The sequence below is a fragment of the Salvelinus fontinalis genome, chromosome 1, assembly GCF_029448725.1.
Source record: "Salvelinus fontinalis isolate EN_2023a chromosome 1, ASM2944872v1, whole genome shotgun sequence".
In the NCBI taxonomy this organism is placed as follows: Eukaryota; Metazoa; Chordata; class Actinopteri; order Salmoniformes; family Salmonidae; genus Salvelinus; species Salvelinus fontinalis.
The window spans coordinates 94,677,122-94,695,857 of record NC_074665.1 but is presented as its reverse complement, the minus strand read 5'-3'; the positions used below and the strand labels follow the sequence as shown (position 1 = coordinate 94,695,857).

General features: G+C 44.5%; 1 protein-coding gene across 2 annotated transcripts in view; it reads right to left on the bottom strand.

The window, feature by feature from the left end:
- etaa1b (ETAA1 activator of ATR kinase b) overlaps positions 1–12,257 on the bottom strand; it is a 17,590-nt gene extending 5,333 nt beyond the window's left edge. Inside the window, exons 1-6 of one of the 2 annotated variants that reach the window (XR_008761053.1) lie at positions 11,919–12,257; positions 10,770–10,901; positions 10,364–10,428; positions 9,866–9,975; positions 8,037–9,622; positions 5,749–5,942 (exon numbers count right to left, since the gene is read on the bottom strand). Coding sequence is in view for 1 of the 2 variants with exons in the window: in XM_055936677.1 (XP_055792652.1) it covers positions 5,818–5,942; positions 8,037–9,622; positions 9,866–9,975; positions 10,364–10,428; positions 10,770–10,901; positions 11,919–12,096 (2,196 nt within the window). In the remaining variant the exon portion in view is untranslated. Of the gene's footprint in view, positions 1–3,363; positions 5,943–8,036; positions 9,623–9,865; positions 9,976–10,363; positions 10,429–10,769; positions 10,902–11,918 lie in introns of those variants that run through there. The other variant, XM_055936677.1, reaches the window with a different exon arrangement.
- Positions 12,258–18,736: the final 6,479 nt, after the last annotated feature.

The following is an 18,736-nucleotide window of genomic DNA, read 5'->3' as shown; positions in this document are numbered from 1 at the left end:
CTTCTTCCCTCCCTCTGTACCACTGTGGATAAATAGACGAAGGTCCCCTGGTTCTCTTCCCTCCCTCTGTACCACTGTGAATAAATAGACGAAGGTCCACTGGTCCTCTTCCCTCCCTCTGTACCACTGTGAATAAATAGACGAAGGTCCACTGGTCCTCTTCCCTCCCTCTGTACCACTGTGAATAAATAGACGAAGGTCCCCTGGTTCTCTTCCCTCCCTCTGTACCACTGTGAATAAATAGACGAAGGTCCCCTGGTTCTCTTCCCTCCCTCTGTACCCCTGTGAATAAATAGACGAAGGTCCCCTGGTTCTCTTCCCTCCCTCTGTACCCGTGAATAAATAGACGAAGGTCCACTGGTCCTCTTCCCTCCCTCTGTACCCGTGAATAAATAGACGAAGGTCCACTGGTCCTCTTCCCTCCCTCTGTACCCCTGTGAATAAATAGACGAAGGTCCACTGGTCCTCTTCCCTCCCTCTGTACCACTGTGGATAAATAGACGAAGGTCCACTGGTCCTCTTCCCTCCCTCTGTACCACTGTGAATAAATAGACGAAGGTCCACTGGTCCTCTTCCCTCCCTCTGTACCCCTGTGAATAAATAGACGAAGGTCCACTGGTCCTCTTCCCTCCCTCTGTACCACTGTGAATAAATAGACGAAGGTCCACTGGTCTTCTTCCCTCCCTCTGTACCACTGTGAATAAATATATGACTACATTTAGCTTTTGTTTCTGTTCTGAATAAAGGAAGTAGCATACTATCCCTACTTTACCAATCCCGTACTTCAATAGATACAAATTAAGTGATCCAAAGTCTAAAAAAATACAGTTGAAGTCAGAAGTTTACATACACCTAAGCCAAATACATTTAAACTCGGTTTTTCACAATTACTGACATTTAATCCTAGTAAAAATCCCTCGTTTTAGGTCAGTTAGGATCATTACTTTACTTTAAGGTTGTAAAACATCAGAATAATAGTAGAGAAAATGATTTATTTCAGCTTTTACTTCTTTCATCACATTCCCAGTGGATCAGAAGTTTGCATACACTCATTTCGTGTTTGGTAGCTTTGCCTTTAAATTGTTTAACTTGAGTCAAACGTTTTGGGTAGCCTTCCACAAGCTTCCCACAATAAGTTGGGTGAATTTTGGCCCATTCCTCCTGACAGAGCTGGTGTAACTGAATCAGGTTTGTAGGCCTCCTTGTTCGCACATGCTTTTTCAGTTCTGCCCACACATTTTCTATAGGATTGGAGGTCAGGACTTTGTGATGGCCACTCCAATACCTTGACTTTGTTGTCCTTAAGCCATTTTGCCACAACTTTGGAAGTATGCTTGGGGTCATTGTTCATTTGGAAGACCCATTTGCGACCAAGCTTTAACTTCGTGACTGATTTCTTGAGATGTTGCTTCAATATATCCACGTAATTTTCCTTCCTCATGAAGCCATCTATTTTGTGAAGTGCACCAGTCCCTCCTGCAGCAAAGCACCCCCACAACAAGATGCTGCCACCCCCGTGCTTCACGGTTGGCATGGTGTTCTTCGGCTTGCAAGCCACCCCCTTTTTCCTCCAAACATAACAATGATCATTATAGCCAAACAGTTCTATTTTTGTTTCATCAGACCAGAGGACATTTCTCCAAAAGTATGATCTTTGTCCCCATGTGCAGTTGCAAACCATAGTCTGGCTTTTTATTGCGGTTTAGGAGCAGTGGCTTCTTCCTTGCTGAGCAGCCTTTCAGGTTAAGTCGATATAGGACTCGTTTTCCTGTGGATATAGATACTTTTGTACCTGTTTCCTCCAGCATCTTTACAATGTCTTTTGCTGTTGTTCTGAGATTGATTAGCACTTTTTGCACCAAAGTACGTTCATCTCTAGGAGACAGACCGCGTCTCCTTCCTGAGCGGTATGATGGCTGTGTGGTTCCATGGTGTTTATACTTGCATACTATTGTTTGTACAGATGAACGTTTTACCTTCAGGCATTTGGAAATTGCTCCCAAAGATAAACCAGACTTGTGGAGGTCTACCATTTTTTTCTGAGGTCTTGGCTGATTTCTTTTGATTTTTCCATGATGTCAAGCAAAGAGGCACTGCGTTTGAAGGTAGGCCTTGAAATACATCCACAGGTACACCTCCAACTGACTCAAATGATGTCAATTGGCGTATCAGAAGCTTCTAAAGCCATGACATCATTTTCTGGAATTGTCCAAGCTGTTTAAAGGCACAGTCAACTTAGTGTATGTAAACTTCTGACCCACTGGAATTGTGATACAGTGAATTATAAGTGAAATAATCTGTCTGTAAACAATTGTTGGAAAAATTACTTGTGTCATGCACAAAGTAGATGTCCTAACCGACTTGCCAAAACTATAATGTTTAAATGTTGAAGTCAGAAGTTTACATCCACTTAGCTTGTAGTCACTAAGACTAGTTTTCAATCACTCCACAAATGTCTTGTTAACAAACTAAACACATCCAGTAGATGTACACTAAACAGGAACATTAAAAAGACAGAATTGAAACCATTACCATGGCAACATGATGGGCAGCCATTACTGTCTAACGCCAGACTAACAGCAATACAATCATTCTGTTCCCACAAAGCAGACCTTGTGGTGTGGACACACAGTGTTCACTATTACAGAAATCCATCAATCCATCAGCAGGTAGGATATTGTTGGCCTCAACACTTGTTGGCCTCGCAGGTTTCATCAGATAGTTGAAATAAATGGTAGTCATCATCATAACTATAATCATAGTCATAAAGCCACCTTTATGCCCGCGCCAAACTGTCCTGCCATTTAGATTTACTGTCAATGTGCTGCTGAAGAGAGGAGGGTGAACACACACACCAATACACACACAGTTCCCTGTGGGCACACCCACCCACACAGGTGTGTTCTACCTGAGAGCTCTACTCTGGCAGGCACAAAATGGATCCCATCAGAAATGGCTGGGGGCGCTCTCACCAGAAAGGCTGGGGGGGCTCTCATCAGAAATGGCTGGGGGGCTCTCATCAGAAATGGCTGGGGGGCTCTCATCAGAAATGGCTGGGGGGGGGGCTCTCATCAGAAGTACACTGGTGAATTCTCAAGGGAGTACAAAGACACACTGTACCACACACAATACGGCAGGTGTGGAAGACAAATTAGATTCAATATAAATATAATCCCTCAATGATCTAATATCGTCCACCGTGAGAGATATTAGCCGTTCACAACGTCTGACTTGTAGTTGAAGGAGAAACTTACAAAATTGCTCATTGCCATGTCTGTCATCATTCTGGAAATAAGCCACACCAGTGGAGGCTGGTGGGAAGAGCCACATGTGAGTTGGAATGAATCAGAGAGGAAAGGCAGCATGTTTTGATGATAGTTTAATGGTGGGTTTGACTCAGAATGAATAACACATCTAGTAATATTGCATAAGTGGCATGATACTGTGGTCTTTCTGCTCATACCACTGTGACCTGTGCAAATATGGACCACCGTAAGAAATAAAAACAAAGTAACTATGACAACGTAAAGAAAAATAAAATGCATTAAAACATTTATTTTTTTAAACAAGATGGTGAAAAAGTCAAATCTAGTCAGTAGTGACATATTCAAGTACAAATGAAAGGAAAATCAACTTACTTTTCTAACACATTGGGTTTTAATAAAGTCGCAAGAGTACTTCAAGATAACATCACACGGTCTTGATTCACTGCCGAGCTGCAGTCTCTAAAAGCACTGCTTTGATCATCTTTTATAACCAAACGTGAAAGAACATTTTGATGAAACGGTATATGCCAGGTGGTTTTGGCCAACACAGTAGTTTTTAGGTATAACTGGTCATCTCTGGTACAAAGACAAAGACACTAAAAACAAATCTGATGGAGATGCACAGCTCCAAGGCATAACCGGTCTCTACGGTCAATGAGACTTGACTGATACAATGGACCCCTTGAGATAACAGAAGTAGATACAGAAGCGCTTCCTCATAGTATTTCACCTCGGGCCTTGTATTTTACACCACCATGTGACATGCCTGGACTTCAACCTTCATTTACAGCTTTATAGCTACTTTTCCTTATAGTTGGCCACAGATTTTTATGGGAATATTCAAAAAAATCAGGGGGAAAAAACCATGTGCATTTTCCCACCAGAGCCGTGTTTTCATCCCACTGACTTGTGGGTAAAAGGCTGTGCGTGATGACGTAGTGCACATCAAAATAACTTTTACCTTCAATTCTGAGTTTAAAAAGTCTTAAATGGTCTTTCATGGCATTTGGGCTCCTGAGTGGCGCAGTGGTCTAAGACACTGCTTCTCAGTGCAAGAGGCGTAGTACCTGTACACTGCAGTACCTGGTTCGAATCCAGGCTACATCACATCCGGCCGTGATTGGGAGTCCCATAGGATGGAGCACCGTCGACCGGGTTTGGCCGTCATTGTAAATAAGAATTTGTTCTTAAACTGGACTTGCCTAATTAAATAAAGGTAACATTTTCAACTCTACTGATGGCTTTGTCACTACAAATGTTGCGCTGTATAGCAAATGTGCCCACTTTGGTTTTGACACGTGCTCTAGCCAACAGCTCACAGATGCAGGTCGGCCTCTAGCCTACATGATGAGATTATTATGGACAAAAGAGCCAGATTTGTACTTATTTGTCAAACGGCAGCCAAGCATCAACCATCATGTCACCAGAATATGACTCTTGATATTGAATGGAAAGGAGCATCGATCATCATGTCACCAGAATAAGACCCTTGATATTGAATGGAAAGGAGCATCATCACCTTAGACTTTCACCACCCTGTGAAGTTAATCAGAACTCATTTAATATGTAGCTTAATAAACTGCATGCTTTTAGGAGTCGTAGTGCGAGGGCCACACAACATATCATCGTGTGACTTAAAGTTTACGTCGACATAATGGCTATTATATCAATATTTGAGGATAAAAAAAGCGTCTCGCATGAATTTTACAGAAACAAAAATATCCCATCTCGTCTAGCGTATATTGTTTTGTCGACATTTTGGACGAGTTTACTGACAAATTCGCCGTTTCCATCAGGTCTGTGGTGACATTTTCTTTCCCGGATGGAAACCTGCTTAGTGTTGGTGTCCTCATTTCTGGATGAGGTGCAGAACTCAAGGTACTAATACAGCACATGTCAACACATGCAGTGTAAAGATAATGTCCTATAATGTTGAGTTACAGCAACAAGGTGAGTTCTGGACCCACAGTTCCTCTGAAAGATACTATTGGAGGACAGTAGAACAGATCTCCACATTGCTCATCAAGATGACTCATTATCTACTTGGAGTGCCAACAGATTAACGTGTAAAAAAGAAAAAAAAGAAAAGTGACCCAAATCTCCTTTGAGGTGCTGTAAAGGCCTTACAAGCCAACCGCTTGCTGTGACTCCAGATAAAGTGTTGCTGCTGTATATTCTACTCAACGGTTCAGTGACCTCCAGAAAGAACAACAGTGACAATGTAAACAACTAAAAAAGTGCAGCATCTCTCAAACAACAGAAACCAATTCATCTCCAGTAGAGACCAGAGATAAGGTCGCTCTCTGTGTGTGTGTGTGTGTGTGTGTGTGTGTGTGTGTGTGTGTGTGTGTGTGTGTGTGTGTGTGTGTGTGTGTGTGTGTGTGTGTGTGTGTCAAGCAGCATAGCTCCGTAACGCAACACCGTCCTAGTAGCGCCGACAGTGTTCTGTGAAGAAACCGTGAGAAATGTTTATGGTACCTACCTAGCAGAGGAGAGCTACTCTATAGGTATTCTGGTTAACTGTGTATTAATCTAGTGTCCAGTTGCTTCGTCACAGAGGAAGTCCCCCTGCTTTTAGGGAGGTTTCCCTGGTCCTTCTTCTGGCTATGGCCTCCTGCTTCTTCCTCTCAATCTCCTCCTCCGTGCATCGCCCCGTCACCGGACTGCTGACGAACACTGAGAAACAAATCACATTACATGGAAATATGACTCTGACTGCAATTGAAAAGCTTAAAGACAAAATGTGGCTACAGTGACTGGCGGATAAAAAGCACAGGCAATTAGTGTATCAATTTTTATGCACAAGAAGTTAATACATTTACACATTTACTCAGCCTTTACATCTTTGAAAATACATTATTGAATATTATTGCTCTTCAGTTCTAAAGTACATCTCCAAACCTCTCAGAGCCCTGACCCAACAACCATCTATTTACCTCCTAACCTCTCAGAGCCCTGACCCAACAGCCATCTATTTACCTCCCAACCTCTCAGAGCCCTGACCCAACAGCCATCTATTTACCTCCTAACCTCTGAGCCCTGACCCAACAGCCATCTATTTACCTCCTAACCTCTCAGAGCCCTGACCCAACAACCATCTATTTACCTCCTAACCTCTCAGAGCCCTGACCCAACAGCCATCTATTTACCTCCTAACCTCTCAGAGCCCTGACCCAACAACCATCTATTTACCTCCAAACCTCTGAGCCCTGACCCAACAGCCATCTATGTACCTCCTAACCTCTCTGAGACGTGACCCAACAGCTATCTATTTACCTCCTAACCACTGAGCCCTGACCCAACAACCATATATTTACCTCCTAACCTCTCAGAGCCCTGACCCAACAGCAATCTATTTACCTCCTAACCTCTCAGAGCCCTGACCCAACAGCAATCTATTTACCTCCTAACCTCTCAGAGCCCTGACCCAACAGCCATCTATTTACCTCCTAACATCTCAGAGCCCTGACCCAACAACCATCTATTTACCTCCTAACCTCTCAGAGCCCTGACCCAACAACCATCTATTTACCTCCTAACCTCTGAGCCCTGACCCAACAGCCATCTATTTACCTCCTAACCTCTCAGAGCCCTGACCCAACAGCCATCTATTTACCTCCTAACCTCAGAGCCCTGACCCAACAGCCATCTATTTACCTCCTAACCTCTGAGCCCTGACCCAACAGCAATCTATTTACCTCCTAACCTCTCAGAGCCCTGACCCAACAGCCATCTATTTACCTCCTAACATCTCAGAGCCCTGACCCAACAGCCATCTATTTACCTCCTAACCTCTCAGAGCCCTGACCCAACAACCATCTATTTACCTCCTAACCTCTCAGAGCCCTGACCCAACAGCCATCTATTTACCTCCCAACCTCTCAGAGCCCTGACCCAACAGCCATCTATTTACCTCCTAACATCTCAGAGCCCTGACTCAAACCTCTCAGAGCCCTGACCCAACAACCATCTATTTACCTCCTAACCTCTCAGAGCCCTGACCCAACAACCATCTATTTACCTCCTAACCTCTCAGAGCCCTGACCCAACAGCCATCTATTTACCTCCCAACCTCTCAGAGCCCTGACCCAACAGCCATCTATTTACCTCCTAACCTCTCAGAGCCCTGACCCAACAACCATCTATTTACCTCCTAACCTCTCAGAGCCCTGACCCAACAGCCATCTATTTACCTCCTAACCTCTGAGCCCTGACCCAACAACCATCTATTTACCTCCTAACCTCTCAGAGCCCTGACCCAACAACCATCTATTTACCTCCTAACCTCTCAGAGCCCTGAACCAACAGCCATCTATTTACCTCCTAACCTCTCAGAGCCCTGACCCAACAACCATCTATTTACCTCCTAACCTCTCAGAGCCCTGACCCAAACCTCTCAGAGCCCTGACCCAACAACCATCTATTTACCTCCTAACCTCAGAGCCCTGACCCAACAGCCATCTATTTACCTCCTAACCTCTCAGAGCCCTGACCCAACAGCCATCTCTTCAGTAAACTTGACTGCCTCCATTAGATGCGTTTTGTCATGTACTTGACAAGTTTAAAACCAGCTACACTGGCTGACTATGGGGAGCTCTTCTCTTCAGTACACTGGACTAGCTTGACTTCCAGGGATAAGTGGATAATGCTTTGAGTAAACTTCCTAATTGGCCTAATGTGTTGTTAGGGGCCAACATTTAATGTAATACTAGAGCTAAACTGACAAGTGGAGGATTATTGTTTTGCCTTTTTATGGGGTAAAAAGCTCACCTTTGTTGCCGATGGCGGCCGAGTCCGACAGATGTCTCTTGAACGATGATGCATGATGGGAATTCAACTTTGGGAGGGCACTCGCCGACACTGTCCGTGGCATGACCGACTTTGAGTCCCCCGCTTGGAAGGTTCTAACTCCAAGGGATCCTAGGCCAAATGTTCCCCGGGCTGGAGCACCCCTCAGCTGGGTAAACTTGTCCAGACCCTCCCCGCTGCCTGGATGGCTCTGGGACATGACTGTATGATGTCCGACCCAAACATTACCTGCTTTCGCTGGAATGTTCCATCTCTGAAAGTGCACAGGGGTGCTACTCCTATCTCCTGGTGCCGAGTTGGAGCGGCCAGACGTGCAGGTGGTTGACTGTTTACTGCTAGGACCACCTACAGCCCTATCCATAGTCATAGACCCCTCTCTCGCTGCAGCCAGAGGGGCGGTTGGAGTGGCTTTCGGTTTGCTCTCTTGGACGCGGACCTCAGTGGCATCCGTGGTTGCGGTGGCACCATCGGACTGACTGTTGGAGATCCTCTCCACGTCGTCACACACCTGATACAGCAGTTCGTCATCGTCACCTTCGTCGTCGTTCCACAGCGACTCAGAGTCAAACAGGGACTGGAGGTCCTCCTCTGAGATGTCTTTGAAAGCGGAGTCTGGGGCTGTGGTTCCACGGGAGGTTGGAGTTGTGGCTGTGCTCACCCCTTCTGCAGAATCTCTACTGGGGCCCCTACTCCCCAGGGCTGCAGACACACCGGGCCTCTCAGGCTGGGCCTCTCCAACAGTGAGGAACGGTCTGGGTGCTTCTCTGGTTGTCGGAGCCATATTCACCTGGAAACAAAGTTTGGGCTCCAGCAGGAAAGTGTTTCTGCTGGCGGGCTTGGGTTTAGGACACGGCCCAGTGAGGCCACCTCTGTTTGAGGGTTGAAGGTGTGTGCTTGTCCCCTTCCAGACAGAGTGAGAGGGCAGGCTGATAGGATTAGAGGTAGTAGAGGAGGGTGGTAGGGTCTTTTCTGTATCTGTTAGCAGCTGTGTGTTGTCTCTGTCAGTGCTCAGAGTCAGTGAGCTGCTGGGTTTGGGGGACAGCGTTTTCAGCCCCTCAGGATTCTGGGTCATCTCCAACACGATAGGGTCATTGAGAAGGTCGTCATCCTCCCAGTCAAAGTCCTCGTCTTTCGCCACAGTTGTCGTGGCATTCCACTGTCCCACATCCTCTTTACCAGTACGAGCCGATGAACCAGACGTGCTTCCCCCGCCAGGCTTGACCTCCGACACTTTGACGAGGTCATCGGTAGTGAGATGGCTGACCCCAACTTGAACCTTGACCTCCTGAGAACAGGTGGAGGCGGTCGACCCTTGGCTGAGCCGTCCGGTGACTCGCTGCGTCGGCCCGTCGAACAGAGCGTTAAGCTCCGCCTCTACCTGCTGGGCTGATGACGACATTGTCGTCGAGCCCTTGGGTTCCTCCTCGTACCTGTTGTTGTTTATGTTATTGTTCCTGTGTTCAGAACTCTTCCTCTCTCTGTCCTGCTGGTGCATGCTGATGTCAAACTGCCTGGCCAGCTGCATCAAGTCCTCCACTGAGCTTTTCCTGTAGAGAGGAGAGGATGAAGTGAGTGGATGAATGAACAAGTAAGGCATAATTAATATATTGAGGAACCTTTGAAGAAGCTGGTATAAGCACTAGCAAAAAATCTGAACGCAAGAATGATCTGATTAAGAGAATTACTGGAAAAGACAAAACTATTGGACGAGAAATAAACCTTACATGTTAAATAAAAGGTTTTCAACTTGTCAAGCTGAATACACAAGTGATTTGTACAAGTTCACTCACCGAGTGGATTTCTTCCTTGCATTGGGCGGGCGTACCTCTGGGGTACAGGGGACAGCACTGTCCCCAATCCACTGGAGCAGAGGACTATCCACAGAGACATGCTGGGCATCCTGGAAAAGGAAAACAAACAGCTGGTTTGTGTGCTATGACCAAGCTAAAGCTTTGGGAGTACTTTCAAGCCAGGGCCCAGGCTTTAACCTCCAGTGCTTCAAGAAGAACCAGATTTAGAATGTCTTCTTTCAAAGCATCTCTTTACATCCACTGAAACAAATCAACACAGTAGAATGCAGTCTTTTACATTTTAATATAGCGAGGCCTTTATATCCACAGTAACACATGATTCTAAAACATGTTGGTGCTGCAGGGCACCAGAATCTATTCATTTATTATATTTAACTGGGCAAGTTAGTTAAGAACTAATTCTTATTTACAATGACGGCCTATACTCCATCTATCAATGGACCTCAGTGACACGGTGAACATGTTTTATATACTGACCTTAGGGGCGATCCGATTGACAATGTCTGATATCTCAACAACTCTGGTGTCGCTGGGCCATTCCCCTGGAGAATAAGGACAGCAACAGTTAGCCTTCTGTTGGCACGCATACATAGTCATCACAATCACTTGGGGCATAAAGACCACTAGCGGACACTGTAAGTAGCCTGTGTGTCGGCTCTGTGATCTGTGGAGGAATGAAACACATGACCTTCTATCAACTAAGACACCGTCATGTACCGGCTTTGAGAAGAACAACTAAAAGATGGGTGGATTGAGGATGACACATGATGGTCTGATAGGTGTGAGGAGAATGAGGAAGAGGAGGAATGAAGGACAAAGATATGCTAATTTTAAAGCTAAATCAGCCTTTTGTTCATCAGGTGACTTAACAACACCATCATACCACTTCTAGCAGGAGTAGGTGATGCCGGGTCCCATATGATGTCTTGTAAAATATCTCCATCCCCGGGTGAATCAGCAATGTTGTTTAAGCCCGTGTATCTGCCCCTCGCTCGTCGTTTGGGCGTCTCCAGATCTGGTGGGAACGAGACGAACTGTAAGGAGGTCACTAGACATACTAAATAGGTGAACAACAAATGGGGTCTACCTGGTCACGCATGAGTACAATAGGGAGAGCATCAGCGCGTGTGGGACTAGGGGCTAATGCAGTGTTCAGTTATGTATGGAGCCATGTCATCGTGGAATGCTCTGCCACTCAGGAAAAAAGTCAGTTTAGCTTTGAAAAAATATTTAAAAATAACCTATTGTATCACAGCACCTCTCTTCTTTCTAAAGATTATATATTTTTTATTTAACAAGGAAAGTCAGTTAAGAACAAATTATTATTTACAATGACAACCTACCCCGGCCAAACCCTAACGACGCTGGGCCAAATGTGCGCTGCCTTATGGGACTCCCAAACACAGCCGGTTGTGATACAGCCTGGAATCGAACCAGGGTCTGTAGTGACGCCTCTAGCACTGAAGATGCAGTGCCTTAGACTGCTGCGCCACTCGGGAGCCCCAAAATCTAATTTAACTGTATATAAGAATATGAATATATTAATAGTGTGTAAATAGTATTTTTGTTGTCTCTTGGTGTCTTTCTAATATATAACTCTTATGTTTTATATTTGTATAATGTCCTTGTCTATAACTGTTTAGTACTTAGTAATTTATTTGTACGTTTTATGTGGACCCCAGGAAGAGTAGCTGCTGCATGTGCTGTAGTTAATTAAAGGTTACAATTAAAACGCTAACGTGGATCCTAATAAACAAACCAATGGTTTTGGAACGTTCAGATAGAAATAGAACGAGGAATCACATCAGTTCTATACATTACATTTCTATCTGCAACGTTGAAAAACGTTTGGCAACTGAACGTGGCCCTGGCTAGCTAACTACGGCTCTGCCCAGCTAATTAACGTTCGAGCTGTTTATCCTGCAACCTACACGAACGTTTGCCAAACTTAGCTATTGGGTCTAGATGTTGTTAGCTACCCAACTAGCTGGATAACGATACCATTCCCGTGCACTTTTAGCAACCATCTTACCTTTAGAACGAGTATGTGGTGACTTCCTGACAGAAGGTGAAGATTTGGGTGTCAGTTTCGGGCTTTTACCCGATTTGTTTGTTCTCAACCTTTTTTGAGAAAATGTGGAAACATGACTCCAGATTTCACTTATGTCATTTGAGCCAGTGTTATGGTCATGCTTTCTTGGATTTGGCATATTTCGTCGTCAGTTTTCTTGTTCCTCATTTGACTTTACCATAGATGACTTGACTATTTAAACGCAAAATGAATCGCTTGTCATTATCCCGATTGCTTATCTTCGTAGGTAAAAGTGTGCTGTGTTTGTGTTCAGCATGTACACCGCCATGATGTTGTGTGACGTCACGTCAAAATGCATAAACCTGATTGGTTAATAGCGCTTTACCCGCTCCCTCTGCAAAAGTGAATTTGCCCCCAGACACTGAACTGAGATCAGTTTTTCAATTTTACTCACTTTTTGTTTTTGCTTGAGTTATGGCAACTGGGATGTTTACTAGTTGTGTTTACAAGTGATGCTGAAATATGTTAGAACACGAACCTGCAAAGTTTATTTGTCACTTGCGCCGAATAGACCTTACAGTGAAATGCTTACTTACAGGCTCTAACCAATAATGCAAAAAAAAATTATTAGGTGAACAATAAAATAAATAAAAAATAATGTCAAGAGATAGAAACAACAGTATAAAAGTAGCGAGGCTACATACAGACACCGGTTAGTCAGGCTGATTGAGGTAGTATGTGCATGTAGATATGGTTAAAGTGACTATGCATATATGATGAACAGAGAGTAGCAGTAGCGTAAAATAGGGGTTGGCGGGTGGTGGGTGGTGGGACACAATGCAGACAGCCCGGTTAGCCAATGTGCGGGAGCACTGGATGATCTGGCCAATTGAGGTAGTATGTACATATCTACATGGATATATAGTTAATGTGACTGTGCATATATGATAAACAGAGAGTAGCAGCAGCGTACAAGAGGGGGTTCAGGGGGGGTGGGGGACAAACAATGCAAATAGTCCGGGTAGCCATTTGATTACCTGTTCAGGAGTCTTATGGCTTGGGGTAAAAACTGTTGAGAAGCCTTTTTGTCCTAGACTTTGCTCTCCGGTACCGCTTGCCATGCGGTAGTAGAGAGAACAGTCTATGACTGGGGTGACTGGGGTCTTTGACAGTTTTTAGGGCCTTCCTCTGACACCGCCTGGTGTAGAAGTCCTGGATGGCAGGAAGCTTAGCCCCAGTGATGTACTGGGCCGTACGCACTACCTTCTGTAGTGCCATGCGGTCGGAGGCCGAGCAGTTACCATACCAGGTGCAACTAGTCAGGATGCTCTCGATGTTGCAGCTGTAGAAGCTTTTGAGGATCTCAGGAACCCATGCCAAATATTTGTAGTTTCCTGAGGGGGAATAGGCTTTGTCGTGCCCTCTTCACGACTGTCTTGCTGTGTTTGGACCGTTCTAGTTTGTTGGTGATATGGACACCAAGGAACTTGAAGCTCTCAACCTGCTCCACTACAGCCCTGTCGATAAGAATGGGGGGGTACTCTGTCCTCCTTTTCCCGTAGTCCACAATCATCTCCTTAGTCTTGGTTACGTTGAGGGATAGGTTGTTATTCTGGCACCACCCGGCCAGGTCTCTGACCTCCTCCCTATAGGCTGTCTCGTCGTTGTCGGTGATCAGGCCTACCACTGTTGTGTCATCTGCAAACTTAATGATGGTGTTGGAGTCATGGTGGCAATGCAGTCGTGGGTGAACAGGGAGTACAGGAGGAGACTGAGCACACACCTCTGGGGGGCTCAAATGTTGAGGATCAGTGTGGCAGAGGTGTTGCTAACTACCCTCACCACCTGGGGGTGGCCCATCAGGAAGTCCAGGATCCAGTTGCAGAGGGAGGTGTTTAGTCCCAGGGTCCTTAGCTTAGTGATGAGCTTTGAGGGCACTATGGTGTTGAATGCTGAGCTGTAGTCAATGAATAGCATTCTCACATAGGTGTTCCTTTTGTCCAGGTGGGAAAGGGCAGTGTGGAGTGCAATAGAGATTGCATCATCTGTGGATCTGTTAGGGCGGTATGCAAATTGGAGTGGGTCTAGGGTTTCTGGTGGTGTTGATGTGAGCCATTACCAGCCTTTCAAAGCACTTCATGGCTACGGACGTGAGTGCTACGGGTCTGTAGTCATTTAGGCAGGTTGCCTTTGTGTTCTTGGGCACAGGGACTATGGTGGTCTGCTTGAAACATGTTGGTATTACAGACTCAATCAGGAACATGTTAAAAATGTCAGTGAAGACACCTGCCAGTTGGTCAGCACATGCCCGGAGCACACGTCCTGGTAATCCATCTGGCCCCGCAGCCTTGTATATGTTGACCTGTTTAAAGGTCTTACTCACGTCGACTACGGAGAGCGTGATCACACAGTCGTCCAGAACAGCTGATGCTCTCATGCATGCCTCAGTGTTGCTTACCTCAAAGCGATCATAGAAGTGATATAGCTCGTCTGGATAGGCTTGTGTCATCGGGCAGCTCGCGGCTGTGCTTCCCTTTATAGTCTGTAATAGTTTGCAAGCCCTGCCACATAAGACGAGCGTCGGAGCCGGTCTAGTATAATTCAATCTTACCCCTATATTGATGCTTTGCCTGTTCACCATCTCACCAGAGCTCTCAAAATAAAAACAGCATTTAAAACAGACGGAAAGTTCAGGAAGATACATAAAATAGCCTAGAACAAAACAAGCCTGTGTCATATGCAATCAGCCATAGAGTGAAACACTACCTGGTTCTTTAAAGTGATAACTCAACCAATGCCTCATTAACTTTTTGGCAACTTAAGCTAACTGTCCCGCATGCCATCAGCTTTGGGAAGTGATACTCCACTCATCTGTACCCAACCCCTCCCGATACACTTCAAGCCCTGGGCCTATATCCACAAAAAGCCTTATTCATTAGGATCTAAAAGAAGATACTGATCCCAGATCAGCTCCTCTACTTTGAGAGGCTTTGTGGATACGGGCCCAGGGCTGTGTTTGCTCTGAATCTCAATGCAAACATGATGGTAATGTGTCACTTCCCTCATCACACTGATGTGGAGACATGACCCTGTCCTGACCGTACTGAGGTCCGACACTAACTGCTAGGGGTCACACACTCTTTAGACCGATTGTGTGTGTGTGTGTGTGTGTGTGTGTGTGTGTGTGTGTGTGTGTGTGTGTGTGTGTGTGTGTGTGTGTGTGTGTGTGTGTGTGTGTGTGTGTGTGTGTGTGTGTGTGTGTGTGTGTGTATGTCTGTATATGTGAATGTCTGTATATGTGTATGTCTGTATGTGTGTGTGTCTGTATATGTGTATGTCTGTATATGTGTATGTCTGTATATGTGTATGTCTGTATATGTGTATGTCTGTGTGTGGTGTATGTCTGTATATGTGTATGTCTGTATATGTGTATGTCTGTATATGTGTATGTCTGTATATGTGAATGTCTGTATATGTGTATGTCTGTGTATGTGTATGTCTGTATATGTGTATGTCTGTGTGTGGTGTATGTCTGTATATGTGTATGTCTGTATATGTGTATGTCTGTGTGTGTGTATGTCTGTATATGTGTATGTCTGTATATGTGTATGTCTGTATATGTGTATGTCTGTATATGTGTATGTCTGTATATGTGTATGTCTGTATATGTGTATGTCTGTATATGTGTATGTCTGTGTGTATATGTGTATGTCTGTGTGTATATGTGTATGTCTGTGTGTGGTGTGTGGTGTATCAGAGGGGTTGGTAGAGATGGAGACCATTCTCCCTCTCTGGATTTATAAGTGTTCTTCTAGATCTAGTTTAGATAAGTCTGGAGTGTAAGTAAAAGCTGACAGGAAAAATATAGATGGATAAATATTGTATTAGTCATATCTTGACCTAAATTAACCTCAAATCTATTTTTCGAGGGGTATTTTCTTTCCAGGTTTATTATCAAGAGAGATCTAAGGTTGGTATATACTTCAGTAGATCATTCAGTATAGTAGCCTAACCTGTGTGTTCAGCAGATATAGTTGGGTTATAGTTGGGTTAGATTTAGAGTCAGGGTCAGATTGAGTTAGGTTTAGGATCAGATATAGTTGGGTTAGATTTAGAGTCAGGGTCAGATTGAGTTAGGTTTAGGATCAGATATAGTTGGGTTAGGTTTAGAGTCAGGTTCAGATATAATTGGGTTGGGTTTAGGGTCAAAAATAGTTGGGTTAGGTTTAGAGTCAGGGTCAGATATAGTTGGGTTAGGTTTAGGGTCAAATATAGTTGGGTTAGGTTTAGGGTCAGATATAGTTGGGTTAGGTTTAGAGTCAGGGTCAGATATAGTTGGGTTAGGTTTAGGGTCAGATATAGTTGGGTTAGGTTTAGAGTCAGGGTCAGATTGAGTTAGGTTTAGGGTCAGATATAGTTGGGTTAGGTTTAGAGTCAGGGTCAGATATAATTGGGTTGGGTTTAGGGTCAAATATAGTTGGGTTAGGTTTAGAGTCAGGGTCAGATATAGTTGGGTTAGGTTTAGGGTCAAATATAGTTGGGTTAGGTTTAGGGTCAGATATAGTTGGGTTAGGTTTAAGTTCAGATATGGTTGGGTTAGGGTCAGATATAGTTGGGTTAGGGTTAGGGACAGATATAGTTGGGTTAGGGTCGATATAGTTGGGTTATGTTCAGGAATAATTGGGTTAGGTTTAGTATCAGTTAAAGTTGGGTTAGGGTCAGGTCTAGTTGTGTTAGGTTTAGGGTCAGATATAGTTGGCTGATGGTCAAGTATAATTGGGTTAGGTTTAGGGTCAGATATAGTTGGGTTCGGGTCAGATATAGTTGGGTTCGGGTCAGATATAGTTGGGTTAGGGTCAGATATAGTTGGGTAAGGGTTAGGGTTAGATATAGTTGGGTTCGGGTCAGATATATTTGGGTTAGGGTTAGATATAGTTGGGTTAGGGTTAAGGTCAGATATAGTTGCTTTAGGGTCAGATATAGTTGGGTTAGGGTCAGATATAGTTTTGTTCGGGTCAGGAAGATTTGGGTTAGGGTCAGACACAGTTGGGTTAGGGTCAGGTCTGGTTGGGTTAGGTTTAGGGTCAGATATAGTTGGCTGATGGTCAGGTATAATTGGGTTAGGTTTAGGGTCAGATATAGTTAGGTTAGTGCCAGGTAGAGTTGGGTTAGGTTTAGGGTCAGATATAGTTGGGTTAGGGTCAGATATAGTTGGGTTAGGGTCAGATATAGTTGGGTTTGGGTTAGATATAGCTGGGCAAGGGTTAGATATAGTTGGGTTAGGGTCAGATATAGTTGCGTTAGGGTCAGATATAGTTGGTTTAGGGTCAAATATAGTTGGGTTAGGTTTAGGGTCAGATACAGTTGGGTTAGGTTTAAGTTCAGATATGGTTGGGTTAGGGTCAGATATAGTTGGGCTAGGGTTAGATGTTGTTGGGTTATGGTTAGGGTCAGATATAGTTGGGTTATGGTCAGATAAAGTTGGTTTAGGGTCAGATATAGTTGGGTTAGGGTCAGATGTAGTTGGGTTAGGGTCCGATATAGTTGGTTAGGTCCAGGGTCAGATATAGTTGGGTTAGGGTAAGATATATTTGGGTTAGGGTCAGATATAGTTTGGTTAGGGTTTAGGGTCAGATATAGTTTGGTTAGGGTCAGGTATATTTGGGTTGGGTTTAGGGTCAGATATAGTTTGGTTAGTGTCAGATATAGTTGGGTTAGGGTTAGGATCAGATATAGTTGGGTTAGGGTCAGATATAGTTGGGTTAGGGTTCGATATAGTTGGGTTAGGGTTAGAGTCAGATATATTTGGGTTAGGGTTAGATATAGTTGCGTTAGGGTCAGATATAGTTGCGTTAGGGTCAGATATAGTTGGGTTAGGGTTAGGATCAGATAGAGTTGGGTTAGGGTCAGATGTATTTGGGTTAGGGTTATATATAGTTGTATATATAGTTGGGTTAGGGTAAGATATAGTTGGGTTAGGGTTAGATATAGTTGGGTTAGGGTTAGAGTCAGATATAGTTGGCTTATGGTTAGATATAGTTGCGTTAGGGTCAGATGTAGTTGGGTTAGGGTCAGATATAGTTGGGTTAGGGTCAGATATAGTTGGGTTAGGGTTAGGGTCACATATAGTTGGGTTAGGGTTAGGGTCACATATAGTTGGGTTAGGGTCAGATATAGTTGGGTTAGGGTCAGATGTAGTTGGGTTAGGGTCAGATATAGTTGGGTTAGGGTTAGATGTAGTTGGGTTAGGGTTAGGGTCACATATAGTTGGGTTAGGGTCAGATATAGTTGGGTTAGGGTCAGATGTAGTTGGGTTAGGGTTAGACATTGTTGAACATTTGGTTCATCCCAATGAGCTTTGAAATATTTTATTCTCTCCTCATTTAGTGAGACAGATTGACACACACACACACACTAGGCAGTGTTCATCAAAGTTTCCACCAAGCCTCCATCCACCCCTCACTATTCGTGATGACATTATAGGTTGGTCACGTTCATACAGTAGCAGCGTACATAGTAGTGCTGTGGCTGCTGCATCAACCCCTGATAAATCACAATAAAACATGATTAATACTCCACCAAATGAGTGGCCTTTATTGCTCCTGTACGAGCAAAGAAAATTACTCCTCAGCAAAGAGGGGATAAAAATGCCCACTTTTCCCGCCCCCGTCGATAACACCCCCACCCCAAAACATATTCAAGCCCCCGTCGATAACACCCCCACCCCAAAACATATTCAAGCCCCCTTCGATAACACCCCCACCCCAAAACATATTCAAGCCCCCTTCGATAACACCCCCACCCCAAAACATATTCAA